We start from the raw sequence: 26,775 nt of genomic DNA, 5'->3' as shown, positions 1-26,775 counted from the left end.
TATTCTCTCTCCTTTCACCCTGTCTCTCCTCAAAAGTGTTTTGCAACCAACTACTCTATCCCCCAATATACCCTCTCTTTTATCTCCTTCCCTCCGTCTCATATCTCATCCTCTCCAATTTTCCTGCAGGATAAGACAGATTTCTACATTCCTATTGAGTATGTATGTTACTTTCTATTTGAGCTAATTCTGATGAGAGTAAGGTTCATTATCTCACTCCCTCCTCCCCCTCCTCCTCTTCACTGTAAAAGCTCTTTCTTGTTTCTTTTTTTAAGGCATATAATTTGCACCATTCCATTTTTCTCTTTTCCTTTCTCCAAGTATATTCCTCTCTCACCCTTTAATTTCATCATTTTGTAAAAAAGATATTATCCCTTCATATTCAATTCACACCCATGACTAATTGCCATAATAATGAGAACGCTCTAATGACTTAGAAGTATAATCCTCACATGTGGGAATGTAAACAGATAAATCTTATTAAATCCCTTATGATATCACTTTCTTAATTACTCCTTATGCTTCTCCAGCGGCCTGTATCTGAAAATCAGATTTTTCATTCAGCTCTGGTCTTTTCATCATGAATGTTTTAAAATCCTCTGTTTCATTAAATGACCAACTTTTCCTTTAAAGGATTATACATAGTTTTTTCAGTGTAGGTGATTCTTGTTTGCAGTCCTAGCTTCATTGCTCTCTGAAATATCATATTCCAAGCTTCCCAGTCCTTTAATGTAGAAGCTGCTAAATCTTGTGTTATCCTGAATGTGGCTCCACTATACTTGAATTATTTCTTTCTGAGTGATTGCAATATTTCTCCTTGGCCTAGGAGTTCTGGAATTTGGCTATAATATTCCTGGGTATTTTTATTTTGGAATTTCTTTTAGGAGGTGATCAGTGGATTCTTTCAATTTCCATTTGCCCTCTGGTTCTAGAATATCAAGACAGTTTTCCTTTATAATTTCTTGAAAAATGATATCCTGGGTCTTTTTTTTTAATCATGACTTTCAGGTAAACCAATAATTTTTAAATTTTCTCTTCTGGATCTATTTTTACAAGTTAGTTATTTTTCCAATGAGATATTTCACATTTTTTTATTTTGTCATTTTGTTTTGTTTTGCTTTATTGTATTTTAATTTCTCATAAAATTATTAGCTTCAATTTGCTCAATTTTATTTTTAGGGAATTATTTTATTCAGTATACCTCTTTTCCCAGTTTTGCTTTTTAAGGCATTCTTCTCCTCAATAGCTTTTTGTATATCCTTTTGTACCTCTCTCAATTCTTTCCCTAATTTTTCCTTTATTTCTCTTATTTAATTTTCAAAATATCTTTTGAGCTCTTCCATGGCCTGATCTCAGTTCTTATTTTTCTTGGAGACTTTGTATGGAGAAGTTTTGATTTTGTTACCATCTTCTGAGTGTGTGTTTTGATCTTCCTTGTCACTATAATAACTTTCAAAGGTCAGAAACTTTTTTGTTTTATGCTCATTTTCCTAGCCTATTACTTGGCTTTTAACTCCTTGCTAAGCAGAGTCCATATTCCAACTCTTAGTATTTTCACTTGCTATTCCTCACGTCTGGAACACATTCCCTCATCATCTCTGTTTCTTGATTCCACTGGCTTCCTTCAAGTCTCAACTAGAGCCCTACTTTCTGCAAGACGCATTCCTCAGTCTTCCTTAATCTTAATGCATTCTCTCTGAGATATCCCCAATTTTTCCTCTCTCTTATTCACAGATGGTTATTCACATGATGTTTCTTCCATCTGACCCAGGAGCTCTCTTGAGAGCAGAGACTGTTTTTTACCTCTTTGCATCACCAGTGATTAGTACAATGCCTGTCATATCTAGAGTAGATGCTTGGCTGCTCACTTGTGCCAGACCCTAGTCTAAGCACTGAGGATACAAATATAAAATACGAAGCCATACTTGCCTTCAAGGAACTTATATTATGTAATAGAATATGCACTTTTTATAAGAGAGAAGCAGTTTTTTTCCCTCATTCAGTCATTGGCTTCAGCTCCTCGTTCTTTTCAGAATTAGTGGATTTAGTTTAAGATTATTTCTCATTTCCAACATATGAATTTAAAAATCAAGAAAGAAATAGAGAAATAGGTAACATTGATTATACAAAGATGCTAAAAATCCTTCTAGTTTCCATCTCACCTGAAATTCTGGATTTTACCTTCTTTGACAAAAATCTCATTGATTTTTAATAATAATAGAAAACACTTCAGTGCTCTCTTTTTGTAGCTGTGATGACCACATGGATGATACAAGGTATTTTGGCCCTTTAAGTATTGAGCCTTTCCTCTGCCTTCAAATCGCTCCTTCAATAACAAAAAAACAGATGTTTTCTAGAATTCCTTCCGATTGCCCTTTAGTTTGTTTTTGTCTGGCTAGGTGACTTCTGTATGTCTTTATATTATATCTACGAGGTGCCATAATGGTAAATCTTTCAATAGATATAATATTGTATCTAATCACACCAAGACCAAGAAAGACCAAGTTTTCCATTCACCTCAAGAACTTTATTTTCATTTATTTATTTGTTTGTTTTAGCTGAGGCAATTAGGGTTAAGTGACTTGCTCAGGGTCACACAGCTAGGAAGTATTAAGTGTCTGAGGCCAGATTTGAACTTAGATCCTCCTGACTTCAGGGCTGATGCTCTATCCACTGCACCACCCCACCTCAAGAACTTTAAATGGCTGCATAAATAAAGCATTATAAAATGCAGCCAAGGAGCCCAAATGTAGATTAGGGGCAGCCACCTAGTTGAACCCTTCCAACCTTCCAACCTTCACCTCAAATAAAATTCAGGAGCAGCAAAACCAACAAAAGGTTTGGGTGAGATATTTTTCTAGCCTATTAAAAATTAAGTGGTTGGCAGGAAAAGTCTATATCACTGTGATGGAGGCTTGTTTGGTGCTTGCACTGGCTGTGACAGCAACAATGGCTTCTATAGCAGCAGCAGCAACAAAAGCTTTCATTCCAGAAATGGAAGAGGGTAAGAAAACTGAAAGATATTACAAAGGATCACTTTGCTGGCACTGGATACAGCTGACATTGATTGGCAACCTTATCATAGTTTTGGTCGCAGTTCCAGGGTGGAGAGTATTGATGATTAGACATAAGGAAGCGGGAGCCTTAGTCACTGTTCAAAAGCAAAGAGTAGCATTAGCCTCTATGGTTGCAGAGAACCGTGGCCATACCTCTCTCAGGATCATACTCCTTTAGAAGCAGCAAAAACTTATATTCCTCCAGAATTAGCTCTGAAAACAGGTGCATGATAAAGGCTTCAGCTTAAGACAGTGTCTCTTCACTTCACATAAGCAGAGCCCAAAATAAAATTCAAAATCAAAAAAAAGGCTAAAAAAATGAAAAAATAACAACAACAAAAAGAATTTGACCATAAAAAGCTACTATGGTGGCAGGGAAGACCAAGACAGAAGATAACAATGAAAAAACAATTCTGTCCTTCCTAAGAATTCCTGAAAAATTTAAAGAGATGAAAGTAGCAGAGAAAAGGTGGGAAAAGAAATGATAATGATGGAAGAAAATTATGCAAAGAAAATTAACAGGTAAAAGATGAATAAAAAAATTCTGAACAGAATAACAATTAAAAAAAAACAGAATTGGCCTAATGGCAACAGAACATAGTGAGAAAATCATTGACAAAAATTCTTTTAAAAAAGTAGAATTGTGCAAATAGAAGAAAAAAATATAAAAGCTCACCAAAGAAAATAATCCCTTAAAAATTAGAATTCAGCAAATAGAAACTAATAACTTCCAAAGATTTTAAGAAATAGTAAAACAAAATCAAAAAGAATGAAAAATACAAGAAAATGTGAAATATCTCATTAGAAAAACAACTGACCTGGAAAATAGATAATTTAAGAATTATTGGACTACCTGAAAGCCATGAAAGAGCCTAGACATCTTATTTCTTTTTTTTTTCTTCCTTCATATTTAAAATTATTTATTTATTTAATTTTTTCCTCAGTTACATTCAAAATATTTTTTCACTTTTGTTTTTAAGATTTTTGAGTTCTAGGTTCTCTTCCCTTATTCCCCACCCACAATTAAAAAACTGCATGTGAAGTTATGCAAAATATTTCCATAACAGTTAAGTTGTGAAAGAAAACATAGATCTTCCACCCAAATGAAAATAAAAACCCTTCCGAAAATTTAAGTTAAAAATAAAGAGAGAGATAGAGTATAATGCTTCGATATATATTCAGAATTGATCAGTTCCTTCAGGATTTTTCATCATAAACCCTTCAGAGTAGGTGTGGATGATTGCACTGCTAAGAATAACAAATAAATATTTCAACATATCATCAAAGGAAATTATCCTGATATCTTGAATCCCAAATGTAAAATAGAAATTGAACAAATTCATCCATCACCTCCTGAAAGACATGCCCAAATGAAAACTCTCAGAAATATTATAGTCAAATCCCAGAGTTCCCAAGCTTCAAGAACCAGAAAGAAACAATTCAAATATCATTGAACCACAGTAAGGTTAACACAAGATTTAGCAGCTTCTACACTAAAGGAGTAAAGGATGTAGAATATAATGTCGTGAATATGTTGTAATAGAGGGCCAAGTTACAATTAAGAATCACCTACCCAGCAAAACTGAGTATAATCTTTTGAGGGGGAAATGCATATTTAATGAATTGAGGACTTTCAAACCTCTTGATGAAAAGACCAGAGCTGAATAGAAAATTTGACTTTTAAATACAAGACTCAAAAGAAGCATAAAAATATAAACAGGAAAGAAAAATTATAAAGGATTAAATAAGGCTAAACTGTTAAATTTCTACATGGGAAAATGATACTTGTAACTCCTAAAAACTTTCTTATTACTAGGGCAGCTATACAAAAAGCACAGATATGATGGAATAGTTATCTAAAAATAAGTTAAGGGGTAAGAAAGAAGAATATCCTGGGAGAAAGAGAAAGGGAGAGATAGAATGAGGTAAAATATCTGAGATAAAAAAGGGCTAAAAGAGATTTTATAGTGGAGGGCAAAATGGAGATGGAGTAGAGGGGAATGTGAACCTTACTTTGATTGGAAATGGCTTAAAGAGGGAGCCACTGGTTTGGTTGTAGAAATCTATCTTACCATACAGGAAAGTAGGATAGTGAGGCTGACAGAAGGGAGAGCAGATTGGGGAAGGTAAAAGTCATAAGCAAAATATTTTTGAAAATGGACAGGATAGAAGAAGAGAAGAAAATAGGATGGAAGGAAATACATAGTTGCTGGTCATTATTGTGAAAAAAAATTATATACATATAACATGTTTGTTTGTCTTTTCAATGAGAGAGGGGGTAGAAGGAGGGTGAGAATTTGAATTCAAAATTTGAAAAAATAATTTAAAGGCTTTTTTACATGTAATAGGGAAACATAAAATTTTGGGGGAAAAAAGAAATGATGAGGGGGGGTGTTTTAGAAAATGGTATAAGTCCTACATCAACTGTTGCAAAGTGAAGGGAACAGAACCAGGAAATCATTGTGCATAACAATCTGATCAATACAATGATGCATGATGATTCCAAATGACTCATGGTGGAAAAATGCTGATGAACTCTAAGTGCAAGTTGAAGTATAATTTTCTCACTTTATTTTTCTTGGGCTTTTTTGGAAATATGACAATGGTTTTTGCATGATTTTATATATATAATTAATATGCTGTTTGCCTTCCCAGTGGGTCGGAATGGGAGGGAGGGAGAAAATCTGGAATTCAAAACTTAAAAAGAATGTCAAAAATAAGCAATATTTTTTAAATGCTGCAAAAATAATTCTTTTTCTTTTTCTTAGTGTTTTCTGTATGACCATAGGCATATTATTAAAACTTCAAAGCCTTAGTTTTCTTATCTATAAATTAAAGGAAGTAGACTGGATGGCCACTAAGTCCCATGACCCCCACATATGGTGATTTTACTATTACTTTATTTCCTGCCAAAAATGCCTTCTTTTATCCTTTCTCTTTAAATATGTTCTATCTATTTTTTGAGGATTTTTTTATACTATGATTCATGTTGGTCTCTCCTTCTTCTGACCTTTCATTGCACATAGTCTGCAACAAAAATTGGCTCAATTATAGCCTATCCCATCTGATTCTCTGTTTTGTATATTTACAACTAGACTGTAATTTCTTAGAGAGCAGAAACTGTGTGTTCCCTCAACACCCCCAATCTTTCCACTTCCAGCACTGAACACTGAAATGAGTAAAGAAACACTTGCATGACTGACAGAAGCAAAGTCCATACTTACCAGATACTCTGCTCTTGGCCTAGATTCTTCTAAACTCAAAAAAGAGAATAAATTAAAATATCATTTGACTTAACATCACTCACAATGTTAGAAATGGAGAGGAACCTTTAAATTCTGGCTCCACTCTCCTCCTTTTAGAGGTGCAGAAAAATACCGATAGAGATGACATAATTTGTCAAACTCACAGCAAATTAGTGACTCAGTCAGAACTAGAATTCAATACTCTTGGTTTCCATTCAGAATTTTTCCCACTATAATCCTATAACTTGACTAATTTTTTTTTTTAATTTTCAAAGTTTATCCCACAACTATTATGTCATTGAAGCTTCCATAATACTAATAGTAATGGTTTAAGATCTTTTCAGATGGGCCAACTATATTGAAATGAAAAGTTCCGTAACATGTTTCAGAATCTGAGGGAAGCAAGTTTTAACTTGAACTAGATGTGGAGTAAGCTGGTGATTTGCCCCCTTTCAACACTTGTCTATGGAGTATAGTGCCTGGCACACTAAGTGCTTAACAAATGCTTGTTAACTGATTCATTATTAAAGAACAAACAAAAAGAAACACATTCAACATGTATAGCTAAATCAATATCTACTTCCTTTAAAGGGAATGCATCATTTCTAAAATTTAAAAAGTCATCTATAGAGTTGTCTTATTCTTTCAATTTAATACAATTCATTATTTTTGGGAACCCTAGACCTTCTCAAGGTCTATTGGCACATCAATGAATGCAGGGGAAGAGGGTGTAATCAGGCTCCAACATACTTAAGAAGACATCCACATCACTTTGGTTAAGGTGGAACAGGAAACTTGATTTATTGAAAAAAAAACTATTACATTTTATTCCTTTGTTACACAGGTTTAAAATATTTAAAAATACCCCTTCCCTGGTCATTACAGTTAAATTTTATGACATGTTTACTGGGCTTTGAGGAAATGCACAATAGTCATTTGATAATATATTTCAAAGGGTTTTATGTATTAGAATTTCTTCCATAGAGTTTTTTCCTCTTCTTTCTTTTAATCAACATCTATTCAAGACATATATATTAGGGCAAAAAATAAAATTACACAAAAAGAATTTCTGCAAATATAAGAAGTAATTTTATTGCCATATACTGTAGCTAAAGTGGTCTTGGGAGGGGGAGTAGGGGACATGGGACAAGTTTGGACTTCGTTACAAATTACAATAGTTTGAAGGCATCAACAGGGGGAGAAAAAATTACAAAGAGATTAAAAGGACAAAACTCCTTTGATGAGAAATTATCCTCACAGAATCACATGACCTAAACAAAAATCACATGGTATGAACGCAACCATTCTCTATGGCTTTTCTCTCTTGAGGAGATGAATTTGTGAGCTTTTGATTGTCTGCTACCTCTTGGAATATGACTGTTGACCAATCCAGGAGCTAGACTTTTCTTTGGTATGAACAACATTGATTTTTGTTTTATTGGAGGGGATTCATGTTTTCCCCCTCAAAGAATCTGCTGTAATTTCCTAAACTAGTACCATTTCCCCAGTTAGGATGAGTAGGCACGATGGGAGGCACCAAGGCAAAGCACCATAGCAGTCAGTATCCCAACCTTCTGTGGCAAACTCAGCTACCACCTCAGTAGAACACCCTGGGGACCCTGGGACTCTCTCCCCTAAAACCAACTCATCTTCCCTTTTCACAGATGGAAAAGGCATCATGTGTAGGTAACTTTTCACAGTAAATGATCCCTTTTCCTTCCTGACTCCTGGAGCTCACCTTCACCTGCTCTTCCCAACTTAAACTTGGGCCCCTACCCCACAAGGAGGGACAAGCCACATCCCATCCATACATGGAGGGAGTGTTTCCACTGCAGAGATCCAAGGGGAGAAATTGCAGAAGAATGCTTCTGTGGCTTTTGCAGATGGAAATTCAAATCGCTTACGTGGAAAGAAGGCTGTGTGAAAGCGGGGCTTCTGGCAGCCATGCTAGGAATTATGAAGCTAATTGCACATTTCTCTGTCTAAGCTGTTTTTAAGGCAACCCAGCTGAGACAGCTCACATGATAACTGGACAGTTCCATCTTCATTTCAGTACAATGAACAAACATAAATTAGCACCACAAACATTCAGGAACTGAGTACAATCTGGGATAATTACAACCAAAGAACATGTATGAATAGTCATTTCTTTTATCCAAACCAAGTTAAGTACACATAATACTTTCTACATGGGCATGATAAGCTATCAATAAGACAATAAGAGAGAGGCAGAGAGGGAGGGTGGGAGAGGAGAGTGCTTTCCACATACTGAATGGGTGTGAAGGTGACATGAATTTATATTAAGGTCCAGGGCTTGAGGCACAGGCTATGTAGACAACTGCCAATGCACAGAAAGTCAGGAGAATGCATCATGACTGGGCACCCCCAGTGTTGTATTAAGGAGTTCTTAAGATAGATAGCACCATAAGATAAATGTTTTTTTAAAAGCACCAATTTTCACTTATTATTTATAGAAAACAAGATTTCCCTGCCATATACATTCTCCCATGAAGATCTGCAGGAAAAAATAAGAAAATGTATTTTTTTCAGAAAATAATTGCAAATTAATTAAATCTTGTCTATGAAGGGAAACATGCATAGAAAAGACAGAATTGAAAAATGGATTCTTCTTTTGTTGTTACTTTTTTTGTATTTAAAAAGCAGAGTTGGTGGAAATTTCTCAGGGAACAGTGGCAACAATATGAATTTGTTTGTTTGTTTTGTTTGTTCATGGGCAGCTCTTTCCAGCATGAGTTCTTGCTGATTTGTGGCAATTTCTCAGTTGAGGGCTCTCCTTCCTAATTAGTAATGGAGAGCAAGAATGGAATTCAGACAAGTTACCCTTGTTTCTAGAGTTTCCCATTGAAATTGTGGTTTCATCTGCATGCATGTTGAAAAGCCAGGAATACTTAACATTTATAATAATATACAATACAAATATTTACTTACAAACATACAAAAATATAAGCACCTTTAGTACATGGGAAAGGTATGCACAGAATGATATTTAGCAATCATCTTTGGGGGGGGGTTTAATAAATGGAGGCACTAACAATTGTAGAAATGACCTTTACAAAATTTGCTTCAGAACATTTTTGAAGGTCAAATGAATAGCACATTTTCAAGTTTCTTTTGTTATTTCTAAAAACAAAATATGGTTTATAAACATTGATTGGTTGCAAACTGTGATAAGAAATGTCTTTACCCCGTATTTTTCTTTTTTTTGCCATGATAAGTTAGAGTGAACGAAATGTGGAATTCACAAAGAAACTGGAGAAACAAGCATTTGGTGAGATGTACAGTACTTGGCTTTTGATTGGCTGCCTGCCATGGATGGATAGTCTAGATCATGTGATTCGGTTCTTGTTAAGGAGAGGGGCTCTCTCTTAGCTTCATTCTCTCTCTTGGTTTTAGGTTCAACACAGTGAGTGCAGCAGCACAGTTATTTCAGGTGAATTGGGAGGGATTGGGGTGAACTTAAAAAATAGACCATTCGCTGTCCAGTATCAGAACGTGCGTGTAACACGCCCAAAAAAAAAAAAAAAATTGGTGAAATGAGGTTACGAGGTTGCTCATTTGGAGACTAGTTTTAGGTGGCTCTTAACCCATGAAGCAAGCTGGTCCCACTTCAAATCCAAATTTCTGTGAGGCTTCACCGAAGTCATTAAACATAATGTCCACGATAGGCACTTGTTCCACTTTGGGGGAGTTGATTTCAAGAACAGTCTTCTGGTAGCCTTTCTTTGTCTAAAATTTCATGGATAGGGGAAAGGGGGAGAGAAGCGCAAAAACTGGTTAAAAAGAACAACAACCAATAAAACCCTAATTCCTTGGAGGTTAGTGCAATCATCAACTATAGCCTGCTTCTAATGAAATGTATGTGGGGTGACATGCTAACTAGATCACTTTAATGTAATAGTCTAAGTTGGAATTTGCTGTTGCTGTTCCATCATATCAGACTCTTCATGACCCCACATAGTCTTCTCCAGATACTGGAGTAGTTTGCATTTCCTTTTCCAGCTCATTTTACAGATGAGGAATTGAGGTAAAAAAGTTAGGGAACTTGCTCAGGATCACTCAGCTAGTAAGTGTCTGAGACAGGATTTGAACTCAGGAAGACGAGTGAGTCTAATTCCAAGCTCAGCACTTTGTCCATTGCACCACCTAAATGGTTTGCTTGAGCAAATCAGACTTGAGCTCTAGGAGATAAATTTTATTAAGGATCTGTGTCATTATTCAATTGTGCTAGCAATTGCATAAAATCAAGTGTGGCTACCTGGGTTCCCTGTGGTTTAACACTCATATGAGAACTATAGGATATAGGACCATGAAACTGGAAGAGACCTTAGCATAAGCTAGCATCCTCATAGCATAGATATAGAATTAGTTGTAAGGCTGAGATCTAGATCTTCTGAATTCTAGTCAATATAATAGCATTTCCTTTTAATGATAATAATAACCTACTTAAAATAAAGCTTTGAAGCTTTTGAAGCTTTGTGCAAACATCACCCTGTGAGACAAGCATTATCATTATTATTACCCCCATTTTACAGATTAGGAAACAAAGACTCTGAAAAGTGACTCTATGATTGCATAGTAAGCATCAAAAGTGGGATTTGAATTCAGGTATTCTTTTCACATCTAGCATATTATCTGTTATGTCACATTGTTTCTTTAAATTAATAGAAAATTTTAGGCAGACAAAACACGAGTATTTTCCAAACCTTTCCAAACCTTGAACTTCAGAAAAGCTTGAGAAAAGTATACTAAATCTATTTGGGTCTATTTGTAGGGTCACTTGGAAGGAATGCTGCAGAGGATAGTCCTCCATACACTTTGCTATGTTAAAAAAAAAAAGACTTGGAGCACCCTCTTACCCTTTGGGCCTAGGATAAGGAATGAGAAATTCATGGTGATTCCAGTGCAGTCCCTCTACCTCCCTAAGGATGGATCAGAAGTTACCAAACAGATATTTGCAATTTCATCTGAATTTATGGGCTGCGTCCTGTGATTTTCAAAGTGTTTTGAGAGGACATATTTAAAGTTTGATAGAATTCTCAAGGGTTCTGACTGTTTTACTGGGCTGGCTGGTCACCCCGTTATTTCAGAAACATAAATAACTATTATGGTAGCAGCAAAGTTCCCCCTGGGGCATGCAAAATTGCACAAACAAGTGAATTTATGTGATATAGCTTTTCAGCCCATCACATCCTCTGATTTGTTTCTCTCCAAAGAACTGGCACATCCCAGCAATGATGCCCATCAGGGCAATAATATCAATGGTTAACACATTCAAATAATGGCCCAGGAATTAGAACCTCGATTCCTTTGGTATTTTCTATTATAATACAAATCAGTCCAAATCTCTTAGACCACAGAGGGTTTCTGACATATGCATCCTACATTTCTTTGGGAACTCTCTTCATCTAAGCAACTAAAGGGGGCCAGGAGAGAGAGGCAGAATTCACTAATTGACCAGTCAGAGATTTTCTAGCCATTTACAATGGGCTAAGGGGCATGGTGGAGAGAGAATCTGGCAGTATCAGAAATTAAATCTAATGAGGGTAAGGAAGCTAGGTTGTGTATTGTCTAAGAAGATGATTGAGACATTAAAATATTTTTCTCTTAGGACTGGTCATTGCTGGCTGTTGCTCACAAATAAAACCAAAAAAAAAAAACAATGTCTGGGCTTATTGGATCTGAAGAGAGAGGTTAAGAGGGGAAAGGAATGGACACATGATAGAAAGAAAAGGGGGAATCCAGGGATCTATATTCAAATCCCACCCTTATCTTATTACCTCGAATAATTTAACTCCCTTGAGCCTCAATTTCATCAAATATAAGATATGGAGTTTCTGAATTCCCTTCCCATTCTGACTCCATGATCCTTCAAATTCTACATCTAGCACAAAAGAAGCCCTTTTTGAATTTTATACAGAAGAAAAGATAGGGCCAATGATAAAAGTTCCTATATCATCCAGCAGGGAGGAAATTAATGCACTCATTTTTCTGAGAGGAAGGATGAGGTTGGCGTTATATCCAGATTTGGGGTAAATTCCTAAAAAAGAAGGGGTAAATTCCATGGTGAGTCATTATGCAAAGTAAGGGTGTTTTGGGACATGTCTAACCTGTAAACATCAAGAAGAGTGGCTATGGTCTTCCCCAAATGGGGTCCTTTGAGGCCCTTCTCAGAGATAGGCCCTCTTAGTCGAGTGGGCCTATAGACAATAGCAGTTTTGAAAACCAGGGCAATTGTGGGAAGGATCACAGACTAGCTCCCATGGTGGGGGAGAAAGCAGTAGCATTTATTTGGGGATTCTCTTCTCTCTCAATTGACCGGTGATCTCTAAATTGTGTAATCTAATGACCTTTCTTAGTCTTCATTCTTGAGCTCCATGTAGTATCGGATGCTTCTGACCAGCTTCTGTCCTAAATACTCTTTTCTCTCTGGGATTTTGTGATGCTGCTCTCTCCTGGTTCTCTTCCTCTCCATCTGGTCATTCCCTTACAGTATCTTTCACTGGCTATTCCACTGAGTGTTCCCCAAGGTTCTATCCTGTGTACTCTCATTTCTCTCTATAGTCTTTCTTGGTGATCTCTTCAGCCTCTAAAGGTTCGATTATTATCTCTCTGCCTATGAGAGATGTACAGTTCAAGTTTTTCTCCTAAGCTCCAGATCCAAATCACCAATGGCCTATATTCCAAATTCAAGGCTTCATGGACAAAGACTCAGCATATCCGAAACAGAACTCTATCTGTTACAGATAATTACTAATCTGTGATCCTGGTTAAGTCAATAACCTTTCACATTCTCAGTTTCCCAGTCTAGAAAATGGACAGCCTTTTAGGGTTGAGAAAATCAAATGAGATAATATTTGAAAGGGCTTTTAAAACCTTAAAGTTCTATATGTGTGAACTATTATTGTTATTAATCTTATCAGCTCTTCATTTTCATTCACCTAACATAATCTCATAAGTTGTCAAATTTTGATATTTCTCTCTCTATAATATCCCTTGCTTTATGTTCCCTTCTGTCCAGTCAATAGCTACCATTTTAGCTTAATTCCTCAATACCACTTGCCTAGATTATTGCAATATCCTCATAATTGACCTCTCAAAACTTTTTCTAATCCATTCTCCATACAGTTGCCAATGCAATTTTCTTAAAGTGTGTCTTCTTCCCTCTGACTCTATAAATTCTAGTAGAAATATAACATCTCTCAGTTCAAATATTAATTCATTTTGGCATTTAAAGCTCTTCACAACCTGGTATCTTTATCTTTCCAAAAATCTTATTTATTACTCTGCTTCATTCACACTGTGGTCGTCATACAGGCTTATTTGCTGTTTCTCACCAATAAAGTTTTACCATCTACCTCCATGTCTTTTCAATAGCTGACTCCCATGTCAGAATGTTCTTCCTCCTAGCATCCATCTCATATAATCTCTGCTTCCTTCAAGACTCAACTGAAGCAACACTTTCTCCTCTTCAAGTGGTCTTTCCTCCTACTGTCTCCTACTTCCTTTCTTAACCTTCAATCCACTTTATATGCACATCTTGTACATAATATACACATTGTTTTGTTTTGCCCTTTGAACTGTAAGATTCTTGAGAGCTAAGACCATTTTTCTCTTCCTGCTTTTCTTTCCTTCCTTCCTCCATCCCTCTTTCCCTTCCTTCCTTCCTTCCTCCCTCCCTCCTTCCCTTCCTTCCTTCCTCCCTCTCTCCTTCTTTTTTTCTTTCTCTCTCTCTCTTTCTTTCTTTTTCTTTCTTTCTCTTCCTTCCTTCCTTCCTTCCTTCCTTCCTTCCTTCCTTCCTTCCTTCCTTCCTTCCTTCCTTCCTTCCTTCCTTCCTTCCTTCCTTCCTTTCTTTCTTTCTTTCTTTCTTTCTTTCTTTCTTTCTTTCTTTCTTTCTTTCTTTCTTTCTTTCTTTCTTTCTTTCTTTCTTTCTTTCTTTCTTTCCTTCTTTCTGTCTCTTTCTCCCCCTCTCTCTGTTTCTCTCTGTGTCTCTGTCTCTCTAATCCTTTCTCTCTCTTTATTTTTTTTTGTAACTATCATTTAGTACAATGTCTAGCTTATAGCAGGTGATTGGTTGATTTTTTGTTTTTTAAATTAGTCTTGCTAACAAACTTCCAGGCTCAGTTGTTTCATCATTGTAGGAGTACAAATAGTATAAGTGCTCTTTAAATTTTGACATCCTTATACAACTCTAGGTAACCTATCCCTAGTCATAAGATTGCCATGGGCATGAACCAGATTAGGGTAGCAGCTGAATGTGTACAAAGTTGTCCATATCCCAAGTTAGAATCAGGAGCTTCTGACTCCCACTGAAGAGATGTCTCCTCAAATTGAATGAAAGTACAGCTTTATCAGGGGCTAATCTTGAAGTCACAGCTTTTAGATACTTCCTATCAGGAGTTGGAGTACCCTTAATATCCTATGGTAGGAAGGACAAGGTCCTCCAGAGCTTTCTCTCTCTAACTGACATATTTACATTTAGTTATTCCTTTTGGTTAGTATAGAGTCTCTAGAATGCTTCCATTAGCTACATGCCTCCATAGAACAATTATTACTTTGCAAAGATGATGAATCAAACCTTGGCACTTATCCACACATCAGTTAATAAAACAAACTTATAGCTGGATCCAGAGGGACAGAGATTGGGTACATTTTGATTCAGCAATATATAAAGAGAAAAGAATCATCCATTATCTTTGTCAAAACTTTGCAACTTTGTACATAAACCTGGGTTTCTGTTCTGATCTCTCTCTCATGGCAATACATGTATCACCCTACAGATATGACGGGATGGCCCCTAAGCCACAATGAAGATGTTTTCCCAACAGCTGGGTTGGAATGAGCCCTTTAAAGCATGTTCCCATTGTGAACAAAGACATGTATGCATATATGCCTGATGAGTGCATATATATGTCTATAAACACATTTATTTATGTGTATATATATCATATATTTGTGTGTATGTATATAACATATACATACATAGACAACATGTTACGAAGTTGATAGAGAGCTGACCTTGAAGCCAGGAAAAACTGGGCCCAAATCCTGCCTGACACATATTGTCCGTACAAATTTGGACAAGTTATTGAATCTCTCAGTGGCCTCGGCCAATGGGGTCAGATACAAATAGAAATAGGGCCACTAAAGCTTATATAAGGATCTTTTGGGGCTGTGTATTGACTTGGAAAGTCACATATTGACATTATCTATGTTTTGTTGTATTTTTATTTTAATAAGTGTTTGTCAACTCAATTTTAATCTGATTCAGGCTGCCCTCGACACCTCTGCTCTAAGGAATTTCGAAGATTGTATTTTTCAGAGAAGATATTGACCTGTATTAGCTAAGGGAGATTCCTTACCCAGAAATTCTCAAAAGAAATCATAGTCCTATCCATGTCTAATACTATGAAGCTTAATGTTCATTTAGTTGTGCAAATACTTGACCTTGGCCCCAGTCTTAGGGAGTGCTGACCATGGTGCCAATGAGATACTTACTGCACAGCCATCCATGAGAGCTCGGATGTAGGGACTGTTGTCATAGGACATCTCTTCATCATTGGAGCCCAAGAAGCGAATGGCTTTGTCATAGCTGCCCGTGGTGGCATCTTGCCAGGCGACTGACTGGTAGCAGTTGTAAGTGATGTTCTGACGTGCCGAAGCACTGAGGAGCCTGAGGAATGTCATCTGTACCACTCCAACTGGATTCCCCTCTGAGTCCACGTAGGAGAGCTAAAGGGCATTGGAGACAAGGAGGGACAGGAGAAACTAGGCAGTGATATAACAGTAACAAATGATCCAAAAAATCCTGGCATTTATATATAGTGCTTTACGTTTTACAAATTACAGTCCCATTTTTATATTATTTGAAATGCAGTATAAAGCCAGAATTGAATAGCTTTAAACCACATTAATACCTGTAAGACTTATTTTTTAATATAAATAAGACCAATTGACTTAGGAATGCACAGGTTCAAAAGGAATTGTCTCTGCATTTTGTCATGGAATGCATTATGCTCCATTCTTGACCCTCAGTGACATATGATTCACTTCCTTATTAGATGGTAGCTTTCAAAAGCAAGGACTCTACCTTTATCTAAACTTGGTGTAATGTTCAGTGCCAAACACAGTGCTCTATGCAGAGCAGGGGCTTTATAAATTCTATTGAATGTTGTCCAAGGAATGAATGAATTCTCAGAGGCCAAAGTCAAGGATCAGCTTAAGTTTCTCTTAAGCTATAAAGCCTTCTTTGACCACTCCATCCCTGCATCATTTCTCTTCTGCATAAATTTCTAAGTATTTGTAGTCTATGATTTGGTTATCTTGCCCTGTTTTTAGGCTGTTTTGTGATTCTCATTTCTCTAATGAGATAATAAGATTTCAAAGGCACAGACTGTCTTACGTTTCCTTTATCTTTTCTAGGAATCATACTTATACTTCTGAATCTTTCATAGTCCTTACTACAATAAACAAAAAAGAATAATAACAATAATAAAATTTATATTTTCCTTTAAATCAAGGTTTGCTCTAATTGTCTTTGGATCATGCCAGGAGAAAGTAGTTATGAAAACCTGACTTAAAGCAATCAGAATAAGGATCTTGAAGAACCAATTGGTCATATTTAAACAAGACCTAGAGATTCAGTAGGGAGTCATCCACCATTAAGGACTGGGTGAAGAATATCTAGTTCCAGGTGCAGGTTTTGAAGGAGTCTCCTATACTACACAAAGGTATCAGCAAAATATGTCCCACACTAGCTAGGTTAGATATCAGATAACTAAAAGGTTTGGTGACATATCCCAAAGTGAGCATGCTGTCTCATTAGGGATGCATTTAGGAGGCTGCATTTCCATGCAGGAAGACAGGAGAGAGCAAGGCATATGGAACACTGGTAGCTTAGGGTTTTTGTTTACTGGACCATCAATACTGCCAAGTCTCCAACATTCACACCAAGGAAAAAAGGAACAACAAAAATAACATCCCTGAATAATGGTCAATATTGCACATATACCTATTAGACTGTGGATTATACTGTGGATTTTCTTGCATTTTGGTGATAGATTTATCCTAATTGGGTCTTATTTAGAATCATAGCAAAGTGAATTTGTATTTCTTAAGACCTCTCTAACAGGATTGGGAAGGTTTCCATAAGAGTGAAGTTAACCTGAGGCTTCATATTTTTAAACAACTTTCAAGATCACCAAATTGATAAGTAAAATTGATAATCAAGAGCTCTTAGCTTAATAATGCAAGAATTGCTTCATCTATGCCATTGGAAAATGAAGAGAAAAAAAACAAAACTCAATTTAAAACATGAGAAGATGCTCTGAATCAATATGTTCTCACTAACAGGGTTCAATTGAATATGCTGGAGCCCCATTTGAAGGGTGGCATGTGGGCCTTGTTCCCTTTGGCACATTCTGGGGAAACTATTAGAAGTGTCAAAGAGTACAGACATTTGGAGATCTCGGTATCCTTTTGAATATACACGGGTACAATCTTTATAACCCCATCTTTATCAAGATAAAATATCTCCAGTAGGCAGACTCTGGCCTGTCATTCCATTCTTCACAGATGGATGCATATTTTCCCCATCTACAGTTGCAGCTGGGTTGCTTGGCAAAAGACTGGTTTACTAAATCTCCTAGGAAAAAATAATCCCAGAGCCTGGAGAGATAATTAATTAAAAAAAAACCCTCTCTAAACTTTCCCTAAAGAGTCATGGAACAATGGTCAGGAGAGACACCATCTTCCTTGGTTCCATTAGCAAAGATGGGTGAAGCAATTTTTTTAACTTAAGGGAGTTGTCATTTAAATAGCTTATCAATCAAAGTCTATTTTTGATGTCTCCTATGTCTGGGACACCATTCTGGACATTGAAGAAGGGAATAAAAGAAAATATGAGATACTTAAGGAATTTGTATCTTAGATATGTATTGAGCATAAACATACATGAAACACGGCAGTGCATAAGTGCCAAATGCACTTGATCAACCTGTTGAGGAACTGTCATTTCATAGGTGAAAGAATCCCCTTTACCCATGCAGTTGATAACCTGGCAATATAATTTTGTATTTAAGTCTTAGTTATCTTTGAAGCAGAATTGGTCACAGGATTATAGATATAGCGCTTGATGGGGATTCAAAGGTCATCTAGTCCAACCCCTCATTTTACAGATGAGGAAACAGAGACCCACACAGGTTAAGTGATTTACCTCACATAAGTAATAAGTGGCAGGAAAAATTTGAACTCAGTGTTTTTTGACTTTAGAGTCAGTGGTTTTTCCATTTATGCCACAATACTCACAGGAAGGAGAGATTAGTTCTATTTGGAGTAATAAGGAAAATTTTAAAGTATAAACTGAGCTGGGACGGAAAAGGTATACTATACCTTTTTAAGAGCTGGTTAAGTCAGATATCTGATATTTATAGTTTTCTAATTGGGTTGAAATTCTAAAATGGAGTGAAAGGTAGCCATATTAAGGAAATGATTCTGATGGCAGGATCAAGAGCTGCTGAAGTCATAAATTGAGGCCATGGTGAGATAGTTGATGAATTAGGAAGATAGGTAAAGGCATGGTTCCAGAGTGGAAACATCCTGAGCAAAAGACTTAAATTCCTTGACTCTAAAATAAAAGGCCGAGCTTACAGAGAATCTAGTTATGGAATATACAATTTACTTGAAGCTCTCTTTTAAAACAGATTTTAGACCCTAAAGAGTCAAATTATTGACACCAATGCAGAACCACAGAATGTGAGAGCTGGAAGGGACCTCATATGCTAAGTAATCTAATCAATATTTGACTTAATATTTTCATAACACATCCAATAATTGGCCATCCAGATTGTGTTTGAAGACAGCCATTGATAGGGAAATCATATATCCCACTCCATTACTGGAGATTCCCAATTGTTAGAAAGTTATTCCTAATATTAAATATAAATTTGCCATTTTGTATCTTCCAATCATTGTTCTTTGTTTTATCCTCCACATCCAAACAGTCTAAATCTCATCCTTCCATGTTATGAGTTTCATTGACAGTTATTGTTTTTCCCCCAATCTTCTCATCTTCAGGTTAACACTTCTCATTCCTTCAGTTGTTAGCCATATGGTGAAATCTTGAGGACCTTCATTGCTTTGGTGGCCCCCCTCTAGATGCTCTTCAAATTATTGATGCTCATCTCAAAATGTGGTACCACATCTGAATATAATGAGCTAATTGTGATGTGACCACATAGGTATATATTTTTTAATTCTGGACACTATAATTTTTATTAATGGAGTCTAAGATCTCAATAGTCTGTATGTCTGCTCTATGTGGTTGTAGACTCATACTGAACTTTTAGCTTACTAAAATTCCCCAAATTTTTCAGGTCAACTTTAGTCCTCAAAATTTTTCATGGAAAAGAACAATGTGTATTTTGGAAATTGCAACAATGTCTAATGTTACCAAGAAATATTAATGACTCTAGACATAGAGAAAATTCTTTTAATTTTCCTTTTTCCAAAAGTTAGAATCTAATTGGCAAGATGGGACCAAGCCTTTTCTCCCCCTAAACAAAATCTAGACATTAAATAAAGGTGAGAGAAAAACTTTATCATGCTGTTGACAACCTATCAATATAATTTTATATTATCTAGTGGAAGGAAACCAAACAAACCAAACCATGGTGTTTGGGGTTGAAATGAGTTCAAATTCTAATTGTGGAGTGTGACTTTGGGTAGTTTATTTCATTCATATGGACTTTGATTTATTCATCTGTAAAATAAGAATATGATGGCCTATAAGATTCTCTTAAAACTTGAATATGGGGTGATTTTGTTTCAGACCACAAAACATACATATATCTAATTATTAGTTTTACTGCTATAATACTTTTTGAAGATGTGACTACCTCTTCTCATTTAATTTCATGGCACTTCTCCATCCTATAATTATTCAATTTTGAAAATCAAAATAAACAAAACTAATTTTTCTTTGAAAAATTTTTAGGGGAGGGGGAGATTTAGTAGAGAATTTTGTGATCCTGCAGACAAACTTGGTGTGATTTGCAAATTAATTGCTAGTAAATTTAGATGGCAACATTCCTGTTCCTTTCCTTAATTTGAAAACAAAAAAAGGTGCTCAGCGTTTTCAGTGGTCCCTCCATGATTTCATGTCCCCACATGGAAACTAGACAAACCAGGTTCCAGTAATATATAAGTAAAAGAATGGCATACAAACCAGAAATCAGGATCCGGCTGGGTGGTTCTTCTGAGAGGGAAATATGACTGACTATGAGAAAGAATGCATGCCAGAGGGAAGAGATAAGAGAAAAAAAGTGTCACAGGGCACAGAAGGATCTGAAAACTCTTTTGGGGCAGCTTGCCAACAGGGTTGCATTTTCACGAGACACCACCTTCCTTTTTAGGTGGCATTTCTGTAGAGGAGGGCCATCACAGCTCACTAAAATGAGGTTCTGTCCCCAGGTCAGGGAACAGAAGTCCCCAGGCAGTTTTTGTTCCACTTATTACTATCTGTGACAGCAAAGATAAACTATAATATCATAAAAGGAGCAGTCCTCATTGAATATTCATTCAGACATCTGCAGATGCTGAATAGGGAGTAAAAAACAAAGATTTGGAAGCAACAATAAGAGAAACAGGTATTTTCCTTTGAATTTTTGAATTTGGTCAACTTGTCTGTTACCAAAACAAAAAGTCCAAGAAACCCTTATGGGATATTCTGAGTAATGATTGGGAAAAAAAATAGCTCATGTCCTCTACTTTAATGGACTTCTGAAAGGAAAGGACATTGGTGGACATGAGGCTATTCTATAATCTGTGAGAACTTGAATACTGGGAAAACTTTTCCTGTATAGTTCTGCTGGTTCATTCCCCTTCAGAGCTTAAATGTAGACTGGGAACATCCCCAAAAGTGTGATAAATTGCTCCTAGTTGCATGATCCCCTTTGTGGATTGTCATCCATAGATCTCTAGGAATTTAGCACTCCACAGAAATCTACCCCATCCATCCATCTCACTGTCCTCTCATCCTCCTCTCACCTGGGACAAATGCCATTTTTCCATCAAGATACTACTCTTTATTGAGTGATAATTCATTTCCAGATCCTTCTGTATTTTGGTGGCTGTTTTCAAAGGAGAGTGCAAAAGAGAGAAAGATCAGAAAGAAAGCAAAAGAGAATGAAGACAGGACAAGTTTGCAGTGCAAAGGCACAAAAATAAAATAACGAGAAGACTCTTATACTGTGGCAAAAGAGAAAACAAAAACTCGAAAGTGATGGGTAACTAGCTGACATGACTGGGTGCTTGTTTATTTACTTGTTTTGTTTTGGGTAGGGGGAGCAAGAAATAAGAGTATCTGATATTAATAATTAGCTAATGAGGTACTTGGAGATTGAGAAATGAGAGAAAAAAACCTTCAAGAGTTGATAGATTAAAATTCTGGCTCATAGCCAATGCTCTTGGAAATACTCGGTTGGAGTAGGGGGTTGGGGTGAGGAGTAGGGAGAACAGTATGCTGTTCCCAGGGAACTCTGCAAAGGTACAACATGAAGGTCAGTTGGGTGTCAGGGCCACAGGTACCTATTGGGGATGGAATTTGCTGATCTTCACAGTCTGGATTCCTGGATAAGAAAGCAGCTCCTTAAAGTTTTTCTGAGGATGGAATGGCAAGGTCTGAGGAAGGGACCAGAAGGAGAAAGGTTTAGGCTGTAAACACCATTTCTTGACCTTTCTCTTCTAGTAACTTTATCTATTTCTATATGGTCAGTGGGAGCTAAGGAGAGCAAAAGAACCTGTGTGAGAGGAAGTGGCTAGGATTCCATGGCATTCAGCCATGCAAATAAAAGGAATAAGACCATCTGAACCTCAAAGGCAGACCTACACCTAGGCATACAAGGCAGAGAGACTGTCCCTACCAGGTCTACACTGTTCAGAGAATGGTCTACATTTGTCCAAATCAGGTCTTGTTTTCTTTTTTCTCCCAACTGAGCAGTCCCCCCAAACAATTTAATCTACTTATAGAGAGAAAAGAAATGAATCCAGTCCTGTCCATTACTATTGAAAGATTCAGAGTCAATGAGAGCTCAAGGAAGAACAAAAAAAAAAAAAAAAAAGTATTTGGGCATAGAGAGTTTTGTCAGGAAAGGTCCCAACATTATAAGAGGTTTAAAATGAATTTCATTCTGTCCATAGGCTGGCACTGGACAGAATGAAATCCTCCCACAAAATATTTGCATTTGATGTGCAGACTGCTAGAGAGCCCCTGTACTTTGGCAGACGCTGAGTCTCGTTCCTGAACGCTGCCCACTCCCAGCTGCCACTCTGGACTCCCTGAGCTCTGATGAAACTAAATTTAAAACCTGCCTCCCACTCCCAGTCCAGAATTAACTTTAGACTGGTGTGGCTTGGGTGGGAAGGGGGTGGGGGAAGGGGACTAGAGAAAGGGAGGGAGGAATCTTTTCTCAGAATTCCACTCAGATGTGAAGAAGTTTGGCCAAACCTATAATGGCAAGTGCCTAGCATGGTTATTAGTCCAACATGCAGAGTGCCGTGAGTTTGGCCATGTCCAAAGCAGGCATGGGCCAAGAGGGCCCTGCCGAGGTTAGCCACTTACCATAGAACCTCGCTTGTACTGACTATACCAGGTAGAAGGCTGCTCTTTGGGCCAACGGGCCATTTTACTCTGTAAAATATGAGACGGGGTGGGGTTTAAAGCCAAAACTGCAAAGAGACGAGAGGCTTCCTTACCAGTTTACCACGCTTGAATTCACTGAACCAGGAGCCTGGGTTTTCCTTGGGCCAGGAAGTAATTCTGGCCTAAACACATAGCAGGGGAGATGGAAAGGGAGAGAAACAGAGAATACAACAGTTAATTCTCCTGCCCCAGTAGAACATTGTCCAACTTTCTTTATATTAGTATCCACAATGTTTCTTCCCACGATTTGGTACTCATACCTCTTTGGTACCTTTAGTACTCCCTGCCCCTTTGATTGGAAAGCTGAAGAGTAAAACAAAGAATTCTTCCTAAAGCCTTCATTTAAAGGAGGCTCACAGAGCAGTCAACTCTTCATTTCTCACCTGCTGCATTTCTTGGATTGGACTCCACCATAACATATTTCTTTACCCTACCACCCAAACTTTTCAGCTTTCTTTTGTGGTTGTATTCCCAAATTATATCATAAGCTCTTTAAGAACTGGGAGTGCCTTTCTTTTTTTCTTATTTGTATTCTAGCAGTTAGCACAGTGCCTGTCATATAGTATATATTTAATAAATGTGTATTGACTATTTCCAGAGTCAGATTTACATATTATCCCTTATTGCAAGAATTATTTCAGAGACAGCAAAAAGGCTCCACTGCATTTTGATTGTCACTTTCACACATCACACCTGGCTTGTCTTAATTCTAGATAGAACTTAGATGAAATCCTATCATGAGACAATCCTCCTATTGACTTAAAATAAATGAAAATGTCACCCATTATCAATTATTAATACATTCATTAGAAGCTTTCCAACATGACCACTTACTTAGAGAGGTCCCAAGCTGGGAAGATTAGAGCCCAGAAGGGATAAATTCCCATTAGGGAAATATGGGGAAAACCCACTAGGAAGCACTAGGAAGAATAGGTCTACTTTGGTTGCCTTGGACAATGAGAGGGCAAAGTGAGGACATTGTCCAACACTAGTAGGATGCTGAATAACAAACTCAAGCAAGGTTTGTGGAGGGTCTATTCCTGATTTAGGGGTTCTCAGATAAAATCCACTAGAGTCTTAATTCTTCCCTTATCAACATTTACTGTTGGTATTAATGGGCCAATTTCTCAATTTCTCTTTGTAATGAAATTCTCTCTTCATTGTCCATATCTAACAACACTGGGAAATGGCCAACAGAATCTATCTGCTTGGGTTATTAAAAGCCTGGTTGCTCTACAAGTAGATGCACTTTGGTGCATCTCTACACTTAGAACAGGGAAGGAAACAAGACTGGGTTTTGGGGATTTTCCCCTAGATCCTCTAAATTCACTTAAGATATGAAAATAACAAGTGTCACTTCTGTGAGGTCTCAGCCAAAACAGCACAGATGTTTAAAATTCAAGTGGGGGGATGGGTATGGTTGCTTTGTTTTTTGTTTTATCATTGATATATTTGAATACTTCATTTTCTTTCATTAAAATAATTTAATTTTTCTATCCTGAACTAACAAAATAATAATAAAATAATAAAAATAACAGTAATAATAATTAAAAACATAATTTATATAGTACTATAAGGCTTACAAAGTATAACACTTATATAATCACATTTGCTTCTCAAAGCAATCCTGTAAGATTGGTGCTATTGTTATCTCCATATTACAAATGAAGAAATAGGGTTGCCCAGGATTATATAATAAGTAAATATCTGAGGTATGATTTGAATTCCAGTCTTTCTGATTCCTGATTGTTCTAACCTATCATGTATTAAGTACTTTTAAGCAAACTATTAAATTTTCTTTTTTCTTTTTTTTAAGTATACAATATATCCTACCTGCAATTTTCAAAGCTATCTCCTATTCTATGATTTCTTCTGTTCACTTTTCATTTTTAAAATAAACTTTTGGGGAACTAAAAAACAAACATAACTAAACAAAAAAAAAACAAATCCAAGGATAAAAATTTTATAACAATTAAGTATAAAAAAAGCAAAAAAATTACTGGTTATGTCCAAAAACACATGCCTCATTTGGCATCTTGTTCTTGTGTCCATCATTTCTCTCTCAAAAGATAGATACCATCCTTCATTATCAATCCTCCCAAATTGTGGTTGGCCATTGTATTGATTAGAAATCTTAAGTCTTTCAAAGTTTTTATTGACATTTTTGTTGTTATAATATAAATTGTTCTTCTGGTTTTCCTCACTTTTCTCTATCATATATATCATATCATATTTATATTCCTATAAATCTCAGATTCCTTTAAAACTTTTAGTCATTTCTGATGGAAAAATAATATTCTCTTAAATCCATGTACCCTAATTTGTTCAGCTGTTCCCTAATTAATGGGCACCACCATAAATTTCCAATTCTTTGCTGCTATGAAAAGAACTGCTATGAATATTGTGGACTTCTATGGTATTTTTTATCTTTCTTTGATCTTGTTGGGCATATCAGCCTTTAGCTATCACTAGTACAAAAGTTATGCATAATTTAGTGACTTTTAGGGAATGATTTCAAATTGCTTTCCAGAATGGCTAGACCAATTCATAATTCCATCAACAGTATATTAACATGCCCTTTTCTTCCTACATCTACTCCAGCATTTGTTATTTTCCTTTTTTGTCATATTTGCAATTTAGTAAGTATGAGGTAGAACCTCAGAGCTGCTTTAATTCACATTTTTTTAATTTCTAAGTTAATGACTAATTTTTTTCACATCTTTGTGTATAACTTGGATTTTTCTTTGAGAATTGTCTGTTCATATCCTTTGGATCTGGATTTATTAGAGAATTTTATTGTTGCTTCAGGAGGCAGTCATTTTCCTACCAAAGGGATCCAAGAAAGTCTAAGAATTCCTTCTCTCTTGAGAAACAGGAGATGGGTCATCAATGTGATCTAAGGGATCTATTTCCCTCTTTGTCTTTGTATTCCCAGTACTGAGAACTGTGTCAGACACATAGCAAGTACTTAATAAATTCTTGTTGATTGATTAGTACAGAATTTGGAGGTGAAAGGCCCACAGTGCTAACAAAATGCAACAGCTGGATTGTTATCCACAAGGAACAATGGGAGGAAGAGAAGGGAAAGGCATCCTTGCCTTATATAGGTAGCCAGTCACAATTCATTAGGGAATCTGTGCTCAGAAAAAAGGTTCTTCCATGCCCTTCATGAAGTGTCAATAACTCAAACCCTCATTCCCCTGAGCTAGCAGGGCCTCTGAATCTATATATTCCATAACATACCAGAAAAACAGCAAAGAAAAGAGCTTCTGGAGTGGAGGGATGAGGATCTCACTGAAACAAGTCAATTTTCTGTCTCCTTCAAAGTCTTTGACTTTTTCTATCTTTATTTTTAAAACTATCCAAAATCAAAAGTTAAACTCAGATAATCTGTCTTTAAGATTATTTTTCTTCTCTCAGAGAAGAATTCTTTCAAGACACTTCCAGGACAATGATTTCCTATCCTGGAAAAGCTTGTAATCTCATACTTAATCATTTTCCTTACATTTTTTGTTAGTGATATAACTGGATATCTCCTGTGCTTCCCTCACCCTCCCCAGATTCCACATCCACCAGATGTCCATCTTCGATCATAGGATAATAAGTCTAGAGCTAGAAGAGAATTCTCTCATTTTACAGATCAAGAAGATCTGTAAGTGAGTTGCCCAAAGTCACAGAAATATTAAGTGTCAAAGATGAGATGTGATACTAGGGCCTCTGACTTCCAAGTCAGTATGTTTTCCATTGTACTATAATT

General features: G+C 36.5%; 1 protein-coding gene across 2 annotated transcripts in view; it reads right to left on the bottom strand.

Annotated features, from left to right (window-relative positions):
- Positions 1-9,332: 9,332 nt before the first annotated feature.
- Positions 9,333-26,775, bottom strand: part of COL5A1 (collagen type V alpha 1 chain) — a 288,545-nt gene continuing 271,102 nt past the window's right edge. Inside the window, exons 64-66 of one of the 2 annotated variants that reach the window (XM_074294068.1) lie at positions 23,072-23,140; positions 15,818-16,051; positions 9,333-10,048 (exon numbers count right to left, since the gene is read on the bottom strand). In XM_074294068.1, the coding sequence (XP_074150169.1) occupies positions 9,902-10,048; positions 15,818-16,051; positions 23,072-23,140 (450 nt within the window). In that variant the 3' untranslated portion in view covers positions 9,333-9,901. Of the gene's footprint in view, positions 10,049-15,817; positions 16,052-22,937; positions 23,007-23,071; positions 23,141-26,775 lie in introns of both variants that reach the window. The other variant, XM_074294069.1, reaches the window with a different exon arrangement.

This window comes from Sminthopsis crassicaudata, chromosome 2 (genome assembly GCF_048593235.1).
Source record: "Sminthopsis crassicaudata isolate SCR6 chromosome 2, ASM4859323v1, whole genome shotgun sequence".
In the NCBI taxonomy this organism is placed as follows: domain Eukaryota; kingdom Metazoa; phylum Chordata; class Mammalia; order Dasyuromorphia; family Dasyuridae; genus Sminthopsis; species Sminthopsis crassicaudata.
The sequence above is the reverse complement of the archived record's forward strand: the minus strand, read 5'-3'. Positions and strand labels throughout refer to the sequence as shown.